This window comes from Oncorhynchus tshawytscha, linkage group LG09 (genome assembly GCF_018296145.1).
Source record: "Oncorhynchus tshawytscha isolate Ot180627B linkage group LG09, Otsh_v2.0, whole genome shotgun sequence".
Taxonomy (NCBI): domain Eukaryota; kingdom Metazoa; phylum Chordata; class Actinopteri; order Salmoniformes; family Salmonidae; genus Oncorhynchus; species Oncorhynchus tshawytscha.
The window spans coordinates 19,778,705-19,797,611 of record NC_056437.1 but is presented as its reverse complement, the minus strand read 5'-3'; the positions used below and the strand labels follow the sequence as shown (position 1 = coordinate 19,797,611).

Below are 18,907 nucleotides of genomic sequence, written 5' to 3'. Positions count from 1 at the left end.
AATACAGGGATAAAGTGTGTGAAATACATTGTGTCATGAGCTTAAGTGCTCTTGTGTTTAATTAAGTTGCATTCTCTGGATATAGCAACCGCGAGTGAAAGCAGAGAAAGAAAGACAATCTTGCAGAGTGTGTGAGATATTTAAGATAATGCATCATGTGCTAATACAGTGCATTCAGAAAGTATTCAGACCCCTTCCCTTTTTCCACAATTTGTTACGTTACAGCCTTATTCTAAAATGGATTAAACAGTCGCCCCCCCCCCTCATTAATCTACACACAATACCCCATAATGCAAATTTATCAAAAATAAAAACAACGGAAATATCACATTTACATAAGAATTCAGACCCTTCACTCAGTACTTTGTTGAAGCACCTTTGGCAGCGATTATAGCCTCAAGTCTTATTGGGTATGACGCTACAAGCTTGGCACACCTGTATTTGGGGAGTTTCTCCCATTATTCTCTGCAGATCCTCTTAAGCTCTGTCAAGTTCGATGGGGAGCGTTGCTGCACAGTTATTTTCAAGTCTATCCAGATATGTTCAATCAGGTTCAAGTCCGGGCTCTGGCTGAGCCACTCAAGGACATTAAGGGACTTGTCCAGAAGCCATTCCTGTGTTGTCTTGACTGTGTGCTTAGGGTCGTTGTCCTGTTGGAATTGTAACCTTCGCCCCAGTTTTCATCAAGGATCTCTCTGTACTTTGCTCCATTCATCTTTCCCTCAATCCTGACTAGTTTCCCAGTCTATGCAGCTGAAAAACAACCCCACTGCATGATGGTGCCACCACCATGCTTCACTGTAGGGATGGTGCCAGGATTCCTCCAGATGTGACGCTTGCCATTCAGGCCAAAAAGTTAAATCTTAGTTTCATCAGACCATAGAATCTTGTTCCTCATGGTCTGAGTCCTTTGGGTGCCTTTTGGCAAACTCCAAGCAGGCTGTCATGTGTCTTTTACTGAGGAGTGACGTCTGTCTGGCCACTCTACCATAAAGGCCTGATTGGTAGAGTGCTGCAGAGATGGTTGCCCTTCTGGAAGGTTCTCCCATCTCCACAGAGGAACTCTAGAGCTCTGTCAGAGTGACCATCTGGTTCTTGGTCACCTCCCTGACCAATGCCCTTCTCCCCAGTTTGGCCAGGCTGAACCTGAGCTCAAATTCAAGTCTCATAGCAAAAGGTCTGAATACTTATGTAAATAAAGTATTTCCATTTTTTTTATACATTTGCAAAAATGTCTTATGGGGTATTGTGTGTTTATTGATTTTATTTAATCAATTTTAGAATAAGGCTGTAACGTAACAAAATGTGGAAAAAGTCAAGGGGTCTGATGTGCCAGTACTTAGCATGTTAATTAAGGTGTGAAACAGTGGTGCCAGAAATAAGAATTGGACTAAAAGCTTATTGTATCACCCAACTAGACTGACTGAATTTTAGTGCCATACTGCCATTGAGGCTATTGTTATGCTTAGACTCATCACATGACACATACCTTTTATGAAATACCAGTAGGCAGTTGAGCAGATGATAGGACTTCAGCGGTCAGTCTGACCTATCAGAACATGCTGTTAGTGGCATGATCAGGAAACACCCTTTCAAAGCATTGAGTCATACTAATTATCAGTGACGTTTCCCAAAGCAACCCATGGTGTTAGCCCCAACATTAGGATCACCTGCTGTTGCTGTGGAACGAGTTTTGTATACACACCTCTCCAAATGGATTGATGTGGAAAACATTTCACAAGTACTGACTGAGGAATATCTATCCATCTTGGTAACTAACTGTTTTAGGCCTTTTTCATAATAACACAAACCCTTGTCCTTATAAGTACGAGTTATGTATACCAGTTCATTATGAACTTCAGTAGAATGCATACAAATTGTAGAACGTAAAAAAAAAATATATGTATTCCGATACAAGACCTGGATTGAATTTTTGGAAACCACATTAACAAATAACACGTTTTCCTTTTGACCATCTGTGATCTTATCTGTTCTCTTTAATGATTTTGATGGGTGGAATGTCTTTTGTCTAATTCCAGGTGAAGCCAGTCAACACCCCATACCTGCAGAAGGAGTGGTTTGGGAGTGGAGGAGTCATGGCCTGCTATTGGAACAAAGTGTTTTGTTCTGTCTTCTGCTCAGGCAGGCTTGAAATATTGCTCAAGCAAAGCTTCAACTCCCAGATAGCCTACTGGCAAGAATGTATTGAGAACAGTATGACCTGGAACATGGAATAATCACAGCTAACTCTGAATAGAGTAGCAGAATCTTCTAGTACATATCTAAGGAATATAACACCATCATGAAAAGGCAACAGAAAGAACCTAACACCATAGCGAAAAAACAAGAGGAGACGATTGACTATGAAGTTTATTGCCAGGTAACATACTACCTTAGACCTACGTTACATGTTGTATTTTGTGATGTTGTTGATCATAGTGGGACTAAATGCGGGAGAGGAGGTATCAATTATGCTGCGTTTTATAAAGTCTAATGTCCCCAAATGTGTGTAATCTTTCAACTGTCACTAATATCAAAGTTCAAGCATTACATTTTCATAGGCTTCAGGAATCAGCCTAGTTCAAGTCACATATTGTACTACAATCAATTAGATAACACTTAGGACGTGTCAATGCTAGCCTTGAACTAAGTTACTGTCTACTGAGTTCAGGAAATATCTAATTAGATAAAATTATGGCATGAACTAAGGCTATATGAAGATGTTTCATTATTAGTTACCCCTCTCCAACTAACTAACTATAGGCACATCATGTTTATTAAGATTTTGTGGAGGAAAAAGGTTACATTTAATTAAGATTCATTATTAGGAACAACCCCCCCAAATGTTTATTGTGTCCCGGTTATCCCCCCACTGGTCTTTCTAATTTAGAGTGTCGAATACATTGTAGTGCGCTGATGAGCCAGATGGGGTCTCGTGCGGACTCTGGACGTGCATGCGGCTCTGTAAATTGCCAGTCAACATGACTGAGTCCTTGGGTATAACGGCGATTAACTAAAGGCAAGCTATTATTAAACTATTTATAGTTTATGTATTTGCACTTGTAGCCTACATTGGGCTGGGTAGCATATCCTTATCAATTCGTACATCTTTGGCGTTTTTCATTTTTGAGGAATATGAGGGTGATCAAGCAAAACTGAGTTGTTCGACAACTCATTCAAGGGAAGACACCTGCGGTCACCAGGAAAGGGGTCAGAAGTGGCAAACACATTTAGCTCAACTCTGGAATTCGGGAATATGACAATTCTAATTAGATGAAAAAACTTTGAGATTATCAACAATGATGAGATATTATCGTTTATAAATAGTGCGGTGCTTCTCCATGCTCCCGTAGTTTCGGTGATATTGTTGGAGAGTGCTCTTGTTGTTGGACCATGTCCGTAAACGAGTTATATTCAAAGGTGAGTGATTTGTACAGTCATTGGCTCTCTATACATTTGTTATCCTATTGCTATAGCTACAGTTTGATTTATTGTTACATCATTGATACATAATTGTAACATTTTGGGCCATCACATCTATAGTGACAATATGATTGAATTGTAGAATTCGCCATTGTAGCGAATTCCCCGCTGCGATGTCATGTATTTCAATGCAGGTGAAATGACAAGTGTTAAAAAAGAAATCGAGCCTCGAGCGCAGTCCCAGTGTCTTTCCTCGGATGTGTCATTGCAGCTTGATTGACAGGTGTACGAGCAAATTTGGTTCTGGTATCGGGCTGTAGTCATTAATCAAACAGGTTTACACCTAAAACGAGCGTTTCTACTGTACAAATGCAGATCGGTCTCTCCCTGTTTCGTTCCGCATGCTCCCGTTTAAGAAACGTTTAGCAACAGAATTGGCGTAATGAATACGCCCCTGTTGTACTGGCTTATCTTCTAGCCCTGTGGACTACTGCATGACCTAGTTGTGTCCATAATAGTAAAATAAATATTTTTAAGTCTTTTGCTAGAATAACTACATTTGATTATTTTATGAAAGGAAAAATGAGCAAGCTAAACCATTCATAATCTGTGATTTGATCTCGCAGGCAACAGTGAGTCTTGAACATTGGGATAATTGCAATTTTTGCTGAAGTTGCTTTGTGAAGAAATTGGGTTGTGGTAATCATGAATTATGTGGATATTCTATTTCTGGAGGTAGTATACTGTATGCAGTAACACATTAGACAACACTAGTTATCCAAACATGGGGCCCCCACAGTTGAATGAACATGCAACAATTACTTGAGCTGACACCAATACACAAATGTGGTCCTTTCAGATTCCCACTTTTCACTCCTAGTACTTACCCATTTCATGCATCTTTGGCTATCCTTGATTTTCATTGAGATTGAATTAAGCATCTCCTGTTGATATACTCAAAAGCATAGAGCCTTTAGGACAAATGCTGACTGAAAACTGCTGATACCCTTTGTGGAATTTGTGATGTTTACAGTACAGACAATAGATATGCTACCGGCATACTATTTGACTTTGATTGATGTGTTTAAAATAAGTATTATGAATATTATGCCTAAGCAAAGAAATTGTATTTGGTTACCATTGTTATTATAATTCCTTGTGGTGTAGGCCTCTGCATTGATTAACCTAGGATATTTGTGTGCAGCATCACCGGAATTACTCGTTTCAGGAAGAAACCTATTCAAATGGTTGAAAAAGAGATGTCTTTGAAGTTATTGGATTGAGAAGAACAGAATCAGGTTACATCCATTATTTGTCACTAATCCTCTAGTCTACATGACTCAAAATCCAGTTCCACATTCCACTGCAGAAATGTTTTCTTTAGAACTCTTTAGAAACTTTTTACTTGTTGAGGAAATGGCTTTTTATTGTCTATTGTCTAAACATGCAGGTTACACTTATTCCTCAATATTGTTTTACTTATGTAGTAGTTACTTCCAATGTTCCCTCTCTGGGACACTGGAAGTAGTTAACACTACGTTTCCCTTTACTGTCCCTTTACTGTGGGAATTGTGATCGAATCAATGCAATATTAGCCACTTTCAATGCAACATACCAAAACAATACGATCTATGCAAGATATTTTCTTATAGGCAGAGCACATTGGAGAAAGATTCTATTGCATTGACAGGCACGACTCAGGCCCATACTCTACACAGACCAGTGCACCATAACCAGTCAGAGCTGCTGTGTCCCTATCTGTAAATAGACCATTGCCATATGGATCTGTGCCATTCACTTTGAACTGGACTGTGTTACAGCAGGAGTGGTCGTGAGTAGATGCGCTTGTTTTGAGATGAGAGTGAGAGCTGCATGTAGCCACGTGCACATTTGTTCATAATCTTTGCTATTAAGTGAGTTATTAGCCGAGTTAAAGCAAATTTCTAGTTAGCAATGGGGGAGTGGTTGCTTCCTACAAGAGCACAAAATGTGTGCTTCTAGCCATCTTTGAAAAACAAGTCAGGTAAAGAGTTTTTTTTATTTCTTAAAGGGACAGTGTTGTATTTGGAGACAAGCTTGAAAAAACTAAGTAGCCAATAAATATGCAGAGGGTAACATAATTTGTCTGATTCTCTGTAATAATGTATGGGAAGAATAATTAATTTTATTTTGTAAAGTGGTTTCTTGCATCAAACAACAACATTTTCAGTCACCACCTTGTCTGAAGGACAAGTGTACAGGTGAATGTCAATCCCTACTGTACATGTTTTTGTGTGTTTTTTTTAAATCTCATGGATTGTAGGCCTACATTGAACACCTCACATTGGCAGCTACTGTAGGCTAAATGATAGAACAGCTATTTCCATGTTACAAAATTATGGGATGCATTTTCTCCAATTGTTTTGTATGGTAAGCCACTCTGATAGGCCTACATTATGATCAAATAACCACAGTAGTACTTGGACACTGTGTTATAACTGTAACTTCAAGCATAACAGCCTCAGTGTTCAAAGTAAATGCGCACCATGTGCATGAGATGGATGAAATCATACCTTGAATGCAGAACTCAGTGTGTCAGAGTGAGTAATGAACTGTCGCCCACTCTTAGCTATGATGTGGGCGTGCCCCAAGGGTCAATACTGGGGCCCCTCCTGTTCAGCCTGTACATTAATGATCTGCCTTCTGTCTGTACTGGGTCGGAAGTTGAAATGTATGCAGATTATACAGTGATATATGTGCATGCAAAGAGCAAACAACAAGCTGCACAAGAACTCACTACTGTAATGGTCCAGGTTACAAAGTGGCTCAGTGACTCTTGTTTGCATTTCAATGTGAAAAAAACTGTCTGCATGTTCTTCACAAAGAGGGCAACATATGCTACTGAGCCAGATGTCTATGTGTCAGGGGAGAAGCTCCAGGTGGTATCTGATTTTAAGTACCTTGGCATCATACTTGATTCCAACCCCTCTTTTAAAAAGCAGGTGAAAAAGGTAATTCAAATAACCAAATTCAACCTAGCTCATTTCCGATTTTGTTTGACTACAGAGGTAGCAAAACTGTACTTCAAATCTATGATACTCCCCCACTTAACATACTGCTTGACTAGTTGGGCCCAAGCTTGCTGTACAACATTACATCCCATTCAGTCTGTCTACAAACAGGCTCTCAAAGTGCTTGATTGGAAGCCCAGTAGCCATCATCACTGTTACATCCTCAGAAAGCATGAGCTCCTGAGTTGGGAAAATCTTGTGCAATACACCTACGCATGTCTTGTATTCAAGATCCTAAATGGCCTGGCTCCCCCTCCACTCAGTATTTTTTTTAAAACAGAAAACCCAAACACATGGCAGCATCCACAAGGTCTGCCATGAGAGGTGACTGTATAGTTCCCTTAAGGAAAAGCACCTTTAGTAAATCCTCTTTCTCTGTGAGAGCTTCCCATGTCTGGAATACACTGCCATCAGACACACATAACTGAACCACCTATCACACTTTCACAAAAAAACATGGTTAAAGGTCAATCAGATTTGTGAACATAATTTTTAGCTGTGTATTGCCGCTTTCCATGTTGTCTGTTGTCTGTAGCTTGTTAGGTGTATAAACACTTTGTTGCTTTTATGGATTTTTTCTTGTTGCTTTTTGTGGTATGTTGCTCTGTCTGTATGCTATGTCTTGCTTGTCCTATGTTGCTCTGCTTGTGCACTTTGTTGTCCTTAAGCCATTTTGCCACAACTTTGGAAGTATGTTTGGGGTTATTGTCCATTTGGAAGACCCATTTGCAACCAAGCTTTAACTTCCTGACTGATGTCTTGAGATGTTGCTTCAATGTATCCACATAATTTTCCTGCATCATGAAGCCATCTATTTTGTGAAGTGTACCAGTCCCTTCTGCAGCAAAGCACCCCCACAACATGATGCTTCCATCCCCGTGCTTCACGGTTGAGATGGTGTTCTTCGGCTTGCAAGCCTCCCCATTTTTCCTCCAAACATAACGATCGTCATTATGGCCAAACAGTTCTATTTTTATTTCATCAAACCAGAGGACATTTCTCAAAAAGGACAATCTTTGTCCCCATGTGCAGTTGCAAACCGTAGTCTGGCTTTTTTTATGGCGGTTTTGGAGCAGTGTCTTCCTCCTTGCTGAGCGGCCTTTCAGGTTATGTTGATATCGGACTCGCTTTACTGTGGCTATAGATTCTTTTGTACCTGTTTCCTCCAGCATCTTCACAAGGTCCTTTGTTGTTGTTCTGGGATTGATTTGCACTTTTCGCACCAAAGTACGTTCATCTCTAGGAGACAGAACGTGTCCCCTTCCTGAGTGGTATGACAGCTTAGTGGTCCCATGGTGTTTATACTTGCGTACTATTGTTTGTACAGATGAACGTGGTACCTTCAGGCATTTGGAAATTGCTCCCAATGATGAACCAGACTTGTGGAGGTCTACAATTTTTTTTTCCTGAGGTCTTGGCTGATTTCTTCTGATTTTCCCATGATCTCAAGCAAAGAGGCACTGAGTTTGAAGGTAGGCCTTGAAATACATCCACAGGTACACCTCCAATTGACTCAAATGATGTCAATTAGCCTATCAGAAGCTTCTAAAGCCATGACATAATTTTCTGGAATTTTCCAAGCTGTTTAAAGGCACAGTCAACTTAGTGTATGTAAACTTTGACCCACTGAAATTGTGATACAGTGAATTATAAGATGAATATTCTGTCTGTTAACAATTGTTGGAAAAATTACTTGTCATGCACAAAGTAGATGTCCTAACCGACTTGCCAAAACTATAGTTTGTTAACAAGGAATTTTTGGAGTGGTTGAAAAACAAGTTTTAATGACTCCAACCTAAGTGTATGTAAACTTCCGACTTCAACTGTAGATCATTTACTTACATTCAGTAATCTTGTTCTGATTTGTCATCCTGAGGGTCTCAGAGATAAAATGTAGCATAGTTGTGTTTGATAAAAATGCTTTTTTATATTCAAATGTAGGAACTGGGTTCTACAGTTTGAACCCCTGCTGTCTTTTTGTCATTTAGCAGATGCTTTTATCCAGAGTTGCTTACAGATGCAAGATGTCGAAAGCTATGAGATAATGCTGTAATGCTGCTCCATACATTATTTATTAGACATGCCAGCAGTACTTTCCTGTCATAATTGGTAATAGGGTGGCTGTCAATGAGCCACTTGCTTCCAGAGCCAACTTAGAGACTTGTATATTCTAAAGGCTCTTTCATACTCTCACACATTTCATTGTAGACACCAGAAGACAGTGTTTTGGTATCATTAGTATTGTAGCTGAAGGGAAGTTAACCATACATGTACAGTGAGCCACATTAAAAAAGCAGTGAAGAATTTTGCCATGAAGCAGACACTTAAATAATAATTAGTTGGGTACTTACATTTTTCCTATTTCACACATGAACAAATTGGAAATTTGTTTTTTGCATATCCCACTCCCCCTGAGAGGGAGGAGGCAAGATCAGATGGGACCATTCTAGCCAATGAAAGGGCAGATACACGTGTGAACAGGCACGCCTCTGATATAAGTGGCCATTCCATTTTTCGTTGACCATATTCAACACTCTCATTGGCCTCCATACAAAAACTCCTTATTTTTTAAATAAGGAAAAACGCCACCTGCTGGAGAAAACAGATTTTGGGCCCTCTCAGGTACTGGTCATTGTGCTGACACACATCATAGCAGGGTGGGATATTAGCAGCACTGGAAGAGGGTTTTCATCATACCTGTGTGTGTTTACTTCACCAGTTATAAAGTGTATTTTAATGAACCCGGAGAGTAGTCTGTTCAGGTTAACCTTCTCTCTCTACTCACGTCTGATTTTCATTACCAGTTCTCTCATTTACTACCCTCAGAGTCCAACTTATCCCATAGATAATATGATTTTCACCTACTGTACTGTTACAAAACACATTCATAATTCACAGAAAAGGCATAATGAAAAAATATTGTTTTAGCAATGAAAGTTTGAGTCCAAATGTTTGTCGACAGCCCAAAGGTTAGCCTAGCTGTAATTTAGATTTTTTTTTAAATTAAATCATAAGTGACATGTTTGCAATAATATGATGGCAAAATATCCAGTGTTATATTCGCTGGTGTGTTGAGGGGTAAACACACAAACGGCAATTACGCACCATTTTTATTTTGAGCGAGTGTTTACCCACCTTTTGCAGAAAAATGCATTGAAAGTATAGGTAGCGTTACTTTACTCACCGCGAATAGCAATGAGCGTTTACCAACATATTTATTTTACCACTAGTAGGGTTATAGTAGTGTTATAACCTCTCAATCTCATGAGTTTAATCAGTGTTACTGTCAGTGTTGCTGTTGAAGTCCAGGTTGGTTGACTGACATGGATACCGGTAGTATCAAAAAGGCAAATCCATTTTAAAACACTCATTGTTAGACATTACACAAAAAACATTACTTCATCAGGGTCACAAGGGAAACCGGTAGTGCAACTTTTTCTCACTGTTATTCTCTGCTTCTCCTCCCCCCTATTTCCCTCCCTTCACCCACCTATACAGGTGGAGCCTACTTCCAGAAACGTACCACCTATCTGGCTGTTGTTTTAAAAGGTTGTTTTATGTCTCTCTTTAGATTATCAGTATTGATTGGAGAAGGCTGCCTGAATCAATGTGATAACAATAAATAGAACAATACATTTGTAACATTAATGTGCACCAGTTTAAAATGATAATTTCAACTACTACTATTTTGATTGTTGAAGCCATCAATTGTCCCATTAACAATCACCCATATTAGCAAATTTATTTAATTTCAAACTTCACATTTCTCTAATATCGGCTTCTTATTGTTCTGAACGTTATCGGCAAAATGCCTGCGATAAGTCAAATCAAATCAAATCAATCAAATCGGTAGGGTCAGTGTTTTCCGGTTTATCATCCCGGCTCTACTACTATTACATCCAGTGTATTATTGAATATTCTCACTGTTATGAATCAGATGTCTGACGTTCAGCTCTGATCTATGGCTGTGTGTTCGTTTTTCTGTCTCTTCTGTTCTGCATATTTAGCACAGCATAAGGTACCATCCTGACGACAATTCTGTCAGTCCACGGCCATGCGAGGGCGTAAACACACGCACACACACATTAGAATAATGAAGTTAAAAGACGGATCATCCATGTTTCCTTGTAGAGATCATAGAGATCATAAACATCCTTGTGTATCTCTTCTGTGTTTTCGGACACCTACAAAGCAAGCAGGACCAACTCTTGCTTGATTGTATCGACCCAGTGCAGCAGCCGATGGTAATAAAAAAAAGCAATTTCATTAAGTCTGCTGGAAGTGTGATGAAGTGATCAGAAGGAGAAGGAGAGAAAGAGACAGGAAGAGAGTAGGGCTCAGCTAATTAGTAGTCAAAGCCATTACTAAGTGAATGGATGCAGGGTTATAATCTTATTCTATCCTATCCTCATTGAGCCTGTGTTTTGTACTCAACACTAAGCAATGGCATCACTCTTTCATGACCATGGGCTACATTGTCAGTTTGCTAAATAGCACTGATTGCGTGTATTACTCACAACAACAGCTGTTGGTGGATAGCAAATATACCAGTATTGCAATATTTTTTTCCATGGCAAAAATAAAAAAACGAAGCAGACCTAACCCTTTGGTCCTTTAAAAGCTGCTGTATGTCAAATATTGTGTGCTATAGCTTGGAAAATAAATACATTTGATTCTAGATGACAACATAATGATGTCTGTTTGCGACATTAGGGCTGTTTTCCTAAATAACTCATCTGCTTTGTGTTTTGTTTCTTTGCCACGATACTAACGAGTATCACAATACTGCTATCGTCCCGGCCCTACAATCACCTCAGGTAATGCTTTGACTACCCTCTCTGTTCCTCATGTCATGACAAGATGAGCTTTTAGCTATTGTGTCTCTACTAGGAAGAATCATGCTGGTACTATGTCCTTGTTTTGTTGATGTCTCCTATTATTTAGGCTGATGTCTGAGTGCAGAATCCCTTATTTTTTGCTGAGCTAACTGCTTCTTTGTGATTGAATTCTGATGAACTGTAGTAATGTGGTCTGTGATGCAAAACATACTGCAAGTCATGGGAGTTTCATTACCATATATGGTCCTATTTTTTTATAAAACATTTTTTACTTAACTAGGCAAGTCAGTTTAGAACAAATTCTTATTTACAATGATGGCCTACCCCGGCCAAACTCGGACGACCCTAGGCCAGTTGTATGTATTTTATAAAAATTGGGAACAATATTTCCAGGATAAAGTTCTTTCCGCCCAATATGCAGTTGGGTTTCTTTTTGTTTCACAGTGGAAAAGGAAGAACTGGAAGAGAGGAGTGTAGAGGAACACATACTCAGCTGAGTGTAATTTAAAAACGTGTCATTCAGAGACATGCCTGGGGCTCATTACGATCAGTCTTCACTAAAGTTTCACCACAGCAGCATTTGACATGGTAGAACAGACCAAATTTAAACAACTGCCTCCAGAATGAAATTCTACCCAAATATGGTCACATTCATTGACAGCATACAATTGAGAGAAGACCTATAGAATACATTACAGATATGGGCCTATCTGAACACCACTGCAATATCCTATCAACAAGGGTTAGTTGGCCATCAACTGTTGTTGATTGTGATTCTGATGACTTCTGTGTGAACCACATCTAAGGGCAGAGAGGATAGATTGGCTTGGTTTAGGAGGGTGATGTATAAATTGAGACTAGAGGTCGGCCGATTAATCGGAATGGCCGATTAATTAGGGCCGATTTCAAGTTTTCACAACAATGGCAAATCGATATTTTTGGGCGTTATACCTTTTATTTAACTAGACAAGTCAGTTAAGAACACATTCTTATTTTCAATGACTGCCTAGGAACTGTGGGTTAACTGCCTTGTTCAGGGGCAGAACGACAGATTTTCACCTTGTCAGCCCAGTGATTCCAATCTTGCAACCGCACAGTTAACTAGTCCAATGCTCTAACCATTGCACTCCACAAGTAGCCTGCCTGTTACGCGAACGCAGTAGAAGCCAAGGTAAATTGCTAGCTAGCATTAAACTTATCTTATAAAAAACAATCAATCATAATCACTAGTTATAACTACTAATCCAGTTTAGCAGGCAATATTAACCAGGTGAAATTGTGTCATTTCTCTTGCGTTCATTGCACGCAGAGTCAGGGTATATGCAACAGTTTGGGCTGCCTGGCTCATTGCGAACTAATTTGCCAGAATTTTACGTAATTATGACATACATTGAAGGTTGTGCAATGTAACAATAATATTTAGACTTAGGGCTGCCACCCGTTCGATAAAATACCGAACGGTTCCGTATTTCATTGAAATAATAAATGTTTTGTTTTCGAAATTATAGTTTCCGAATTCGATCATAATAATGACCAAAGGCTCGTATTTCTGTGTGTTATTATGTTATAATTAAGTCTGATTTGATAGAGCAGTCTGACTGAGCAGCAGCAGGCCCGTAATCATTCATTCAAACAGCACTTTCGTGCGTTTTGCCAGCAGCTCTGTTTATGCACATCACTGTTTATGACTTCAAGCCTATCAGCCTAATGGCTGGTGTAACCAATGTGAATGGCTAGCTAGTTAGCTAGGTGTGCGCTAATACTGTTTCAAACTTCACTCGCTTTTAGATTTGGAGTAGTTATTCCCCTTGCTTTGCAAGGGCCACGGCTTTAGTGGAGCGATGGGTAACGATGCTTCGAGTGTGGCTGTTGTCGATGTGTTCCTGGTTTTAGCCCAGGTAGGGGCGAGGAGGGGGATACTGTTACACTGGCAAAAGCTATAGTGCCTATAAGAACATCCAATAGTCAAAGGTATATGAAATACAAATGGTATAGAGAGAAATAGTCCTATAAATACTATATTAACTACAACCTAAAACCTCTTACCTTGGAATATTGAAGTCTCATGTTAAAAGGAACCACCAACTTTCATATGTTCTCATGTTCTGAGCAAGGAACTTAAACGTTAGCTTTCTTACATGGCACATATTTTACATGGCACATATTACTTTCTTCTCCAACACTTTGTTTTTGCATTATTTAAACCAAATTGAACATGTTTCATTATTTATTTGAGGCTAAATTGATTTTATTTATATTTTATATTAAGTTAAAATAAGTGTTAATTCAGTATTGTTGTAATTGTCATTATACATTATTATTATTATTTTTTTTAAATATGCCGATTAACCGGTAGCGGCTTTTTTGGTCCTCCAATAATCGGTATTGGTATCGGCGTTGAAAAATCATAATCGGTCGACCTCTAGTTGAGACAGAGGAAAGGAGTGGCGTAATGGGTCTATGGGAGGTCACTTCAGGGTAAATGATGCTCGTGCATTCAGGTTTGATGTTGGTTTCTCAGGTGAAGAATGGCTTGGCAAAGTGTGTGGGTAGGCTATTGTATGTATACTGGTGTGTTTTTAGGGGGTGGGTGGGACAGGGTGTGGCATCAGAACAGAAGTCTTAAGCAAAAAGACATCTTCAAATCTGTCACAAAGCCACTGCAACTTTCCATCCATCTAGGTTCCGCATTCATTTAGCATGGTCTCCTTGTCCTCACTTCAAATGGCGATGGCCCAACATTAGATTGCACCCACGGCACTAATTATAAAGTTCTTCATTTTGCATTTCAACTCGTTTTTTGAAGAGTTTGAAATCTGGAGAATGGTTAATCATGTCCATGTTTAACCAGAACCACAGATTCTAACTAATCCCAGTTTATTCAGTGTGGAAATGGATCTGATGTAGGCTGTCTTTTGTTCACATTGGCAGAGGAACTTGGCTTTCCCCCTACTGTGTTTGGGCTATCAGTGTTGGTCCATAATTAAAGATGGTTTGATCGGGAACTAGCAAGGACAACTTGCAATGCCTCAGCACACCATCTGAGAAACATGATTTGGAGAGAACCAACTGCAGAGAGAACACCTGCCATTCAGTGTCCTCACTGCTCTAGCATCAAAATAGATTTTTTGCCAAGTGAGCTCCCCTTAGGCTTTTATATAAGTCAGGGAAGAAATGATTACTTGCATAAATATGTTCTAAAATCCCTAATGTTCAATATTTCCCTAAATGCCTTAGCTTATGAAACAAACTCATAATTCAAATTTGAGTGTCAGCTCATAACTCATAATTTTTCTTAGCTCTGGGCTAAGCACCAGGCTTCTTAATAAAGGCATACACTACAGCACTAGTGTGGCAGTTAGCCTAGTGGTTAGAGCGTTGGGCCAGTAACCGAAAGGTTGCTAGATCAAATCCCTGAGCTGACAAGGTAAAAATCTGTTCCTAGGCTGTCATTGTAAATAAGAATTTGTTCTTAACTGACTTGCCTAGTTAAAATAAAAAAAGTACTACTACAGTACTCAGTAAGCATAACTTACATACCATAAGTACCGTATGTTTTGGTTGCTTTGTTTTGTTGTTTTTTCTAAGCCATTCCGTGGGTCGTGGGACATGTAGAGGTCCATTGTGATGCTATCCCTCAAAATCAAAAAATGTACTTATCAGGAGGTGTATCAGCCAAATCAAATCACATCTAATTGTATTAGTCACATGCGCCGAATACAACAGGTAGACCTTACAGTGAAATGCTTACTTATGAGACCCTAACCAACAATGCAGTTAAAAAAAATATGGATAAGAAATTAAAGATCAGGCTGTTGATTGTGGCCTGTGGAATGTTGTCCCACTCCTCTTCAATGGCTGTGCGAAGTTGCTGAATATTGTCAGGAACTGGAACACTCCTCGATCCAGAGCATCCCAAACGCAATGGGTGACATGTCTGGTGAGTATGCAGGCCATGGTAGAACTGGGACATTTTCAGCTTCCGGCAATTGTTCCCCATCCTTGCATCGTGGGGCCATGCATTATCATGCTGAAACATGAGGTGATGTCGGAAAATTAATGGCACGACAATGGGCCTCAGGATCTCGTTATGGTATCTCTGTGCTATCGATAAAATGCATTTGTGTTCGTTGTCTGTAGCTTGTGCCTGCCCATACCATAACCCCACCGCCACCATCAGGTACTCTGTTCACAACTTTGATATCAGCAAACCGCTCGCCCACACAACGCCCTATACGCTGTCTGCCATCTGCCCGGTGCAGTTGAAACCGGGATTCGTATGCAAAGAGCACACTTCTCCAGCGTGCCAGTGGTCATCGAAGGTAAGCATTGTCCTCAATGAAGTCGGTTACGACACTGAACTGCAGTCAGGTCAAGACCCTGGTTGAGGATGACGAGCACTCAGATGACCTTCCCCAAGATGGTTTCTGCAAAACAACAGTTTGTGCAAAAGATTTTTAGTTGTGGAAATCCGGGGCGGCAGGGTAGCCTAGTGGTTAGAGTGGTGGACTAGCAACCGGAAGGTTGCAAGTTCAAACCCCTGAGCTGACAAGGTACAAATCTGTTGTTCTGCCCCTGAACAGGCAGTTAACCCACTGTTCCTAAGCTGTCATTGAAAATAAGAATTTGTTCTTAACTGACTTGCCTAGTTAAATAAAGGTAAAATAAAAATGTTTCATCAGCTGTTCAGGTCATTGGATGTGGAGGTCCTAGGCTGGCGTGGTCTGCGGTGGTGAGGCCGGCTGGACGTAGTGCCAAAATCTCAAAAGCAATGTTGGTATAGAAATGAACATTGTAATTCTCTGGCAACAGCTCTGGTAGCCATTCCTGCAGTCAGCAAGCCAATTTGTATGCTCCCTCAACCTGAGACATCTGTGGCCTTGTGTTGTATGACAGAACTGCACTATTTAAGAGTGGCTCTTTATTGGCCCCCAGCACAAGGTGCACCTGTGTAATGATCATACTGTTTAATCCATTTCTTGATATGCCACACCTGTAAGGTGGATGGATTATCCAATGACATTTGTGCACAAAATTTGAGGAGAATAAGCTTTTTGTGCATGTGGAATATTTAGGGATCTTTTATTTCAGCTGATGTTGCATTTATATTTTTGTTCAATATATTTCAAATTTCATAAAATGTCCAGGCCTGCAAGAAGAAATTATAGACTCAAATGGGCACAGGGAGGATTTGACTTAGGATGACCCTGTTGCACCCTTAAACTATTTCTCAGTCCGATGTTCCATCTATGACATTTGAGAGGCAATTGTGAATATTGTCACAATTAGACTGTGGAATTGTTGTTTCCTATCTAACTAAGGCATGCTGTAATAACTGTGAACATGCATTCTCACTGTGGTACAGTATGTGCTTGTAATTCTCTGAAAGGATTTTGGCTACTTGATTAATGATGTTTGTCCAAACTTACAATAAGCATTTGGAAATAAAGTGTTGTGATGGACTGTTTGATAAGATAGACTAATGGTCCAGTTTGATGCAAAAGCTGCATGCATACTGTTGTTGCCTCTGTGGAAGATGATTTATGACATGTTACAGGGCTTTCATCTTGTTTGTTGTTATTCTCTAAATGCTTTCGACCTGAAGAAAATCACATAGCAAAGAGCGAAGCGAAGGAAGGAAAATGCCAGAATGCCAGTACCAGAAATGGAATGTAACGAGTGAGAGAAAGAGGAGGAGTAGAGGGTAAAGGGAGTTTTACAGTACAAATCAAGTTAGTCTCAATCAATGCAGCTGATTTACTTCAGCACCATTGAGCTCTACTTATAAAGGTAGCTACTGCTGTTATTCCAAAGCATTACTGTTGCTTACACTGCTACAACAGGGGCTGCTGTCATGGCTGGCACAATTATTGTATTATGGATGAAAACCATCATAAAAATAAAATAGCCATCTGAACAGTTTTTGGGGGGTGGAATGAACAGCTGACTGAAGACAGGACAGCAGCAGTGTCACGTCATCTGGTTTGATGGCAAACAGTTGTGGCACTGCAGAAGCCCAGTAAGTCTCTCTCAGCAGTGTAAACATGACAGTCAAATACAGTATGGTGTCCGCCCCTAGAATGTTGCCCAGTCTGGGTAAAGGCAAAGACCACTGAGAGAGACTCACTGGGCTGCTGCAGAGCTACAACTGTTTGCCATCAAACCAGATTTCATGACTCTGGTCTGACACTGCTGCTGTGTGATTGGCCCGAGCAGCCAGGGGCCGAGGGAGGTGATAAGGGCCGCCAGCAAGTTTGAGGTTTTGATCATTTTTATTATGCGTTTCTGTAATTTCATGCAGACAGCTGACTAATGGATTGGTAGAGGTGGAAGGATGTACCGATAAAGGCACAGTAGATTGGGTGATTATACTGTACATTCACAGTCAAATTAATTTATTCAGGAAGGGAGGTGATTTCCACAATTACTGTACGATCAAACCATGATGACACACAATCTCCCCTCTAAAGTAATTATGTTCCCAAGAGGCTGTCTTGAACTCTATTAGTCTGTGTCCTCCTGTAGGCCTCATGTCCTGCCGTAGGCCTCATGGCAAGTTTCTTGACTCAAAGCAAAAGACAATTTACAGAGTTCTATGACATAGCTCCCAAACCTTCCATTGTGGCTCGTCATTCACCAACCTATCCTAAACGCAACTGACTTTGAGGTTTGAACAGTAAATTGTTAAAAGTTTCTCCCCCCAGTATAGATTAACCATTGATCAAATAGTAACGTTAGTAGGTTGGGTTGTGCTTAGGAAAATGTGACATTTAGAAGTCATCAGTGATGCAGTAGTAGTCACTCTAGAGTCCAGACAGACTGGTTGCATCCCATAATGTGCCAATGTGGTCTGGGATTTCAGAGAATAATACAGTAGTTGAAGGAAGCCACTGAGGCAGAGCGTTAAAAGACTCTTGTCAGGATCAAAGTGAAATGACTCGGGTGTGTCCCTGAAATACCTTGTGGTCTTTGAAAGGGTCTGTAACCTGGAGCTCCGGGCCTGATGATGACTCCTCTGGGCAGATCCATCCTCTAGTCTACACCATCCTTAACTGGACTTAGAGAGGCTCTGAACTCTGAATCACGTCCTCATTGTGTCAGTCTGAATCTCACACACGCTCCTGGTGATGAGCTGAGTGGAGCATTCGGCTGTCTCAACCCAAACCCACAGAGGCAGAGCCAGGAATAACTGCAGCAACTGCTGTTGACTGTATGTCTGCTCTGTTTTACAATCACATGGTCCAAATGTTCAGGTCTTCATCCAATCTGTAGGATAGTCAAATTGCCAGTTCAGTGGCACTTTGTCAAAATCCAGAGAGGGACTGAGCCTTTTCATTCATCCTTTCACTTAGCATCATCGTGCTATTTATAAATTCTTCTATTTAGTCTATTTTGTAGGGCCACTCTAGTCACTCAAGACTATGTAGTGGTGGATTCTTGCATTTCGGTGACAGACAAGTGTGATTTGGATTAGGAGGTTCATATGCACAGTAATGCTGAAGTAAGTTATTTGCATCAATGAGTGACTGAGATGGGGTGCTTCAGTACCGCTTTGTAATTATTTGTCAGTTTTAGATATTGTTTATATCTAATTTC

At 40.2% G+C, this 18,907-nt stretch overlaps 1 protein-coding gene across 3 annotated transcripts in view; it reads left to right on the top strand.

The window, feature by feature from the left end:
• The first annotated feature begins 2,120 nt into the window (after positions 1–2,120).
• Positions 2,121–18,907, top strand: part of LOC112257528 (unconventional myosin-Vb) — a 73,574-nt gene continuing 56,787 nt past the window's right edge. Inside the window, exon 1 of one of the 3 annotated variants that reach the window (XM_042326659.1) lies at positions 2,121–2,380. In XM_042326659.1, coding sequence (XP_042182593.1) covers positions 2,303–2,380 — 78 coding nt within the window. In that variant the 5' untranslated portion in view covers positions 2,121–2,302. Of the gene's footprint in view, positions 2,381–3,135; positions 3,421–18,907 lie in introns of those variants that run through there. The other 2 variants (XM_024431164.2, XM_024431165.2) reach the window with 2 other exon arrangements.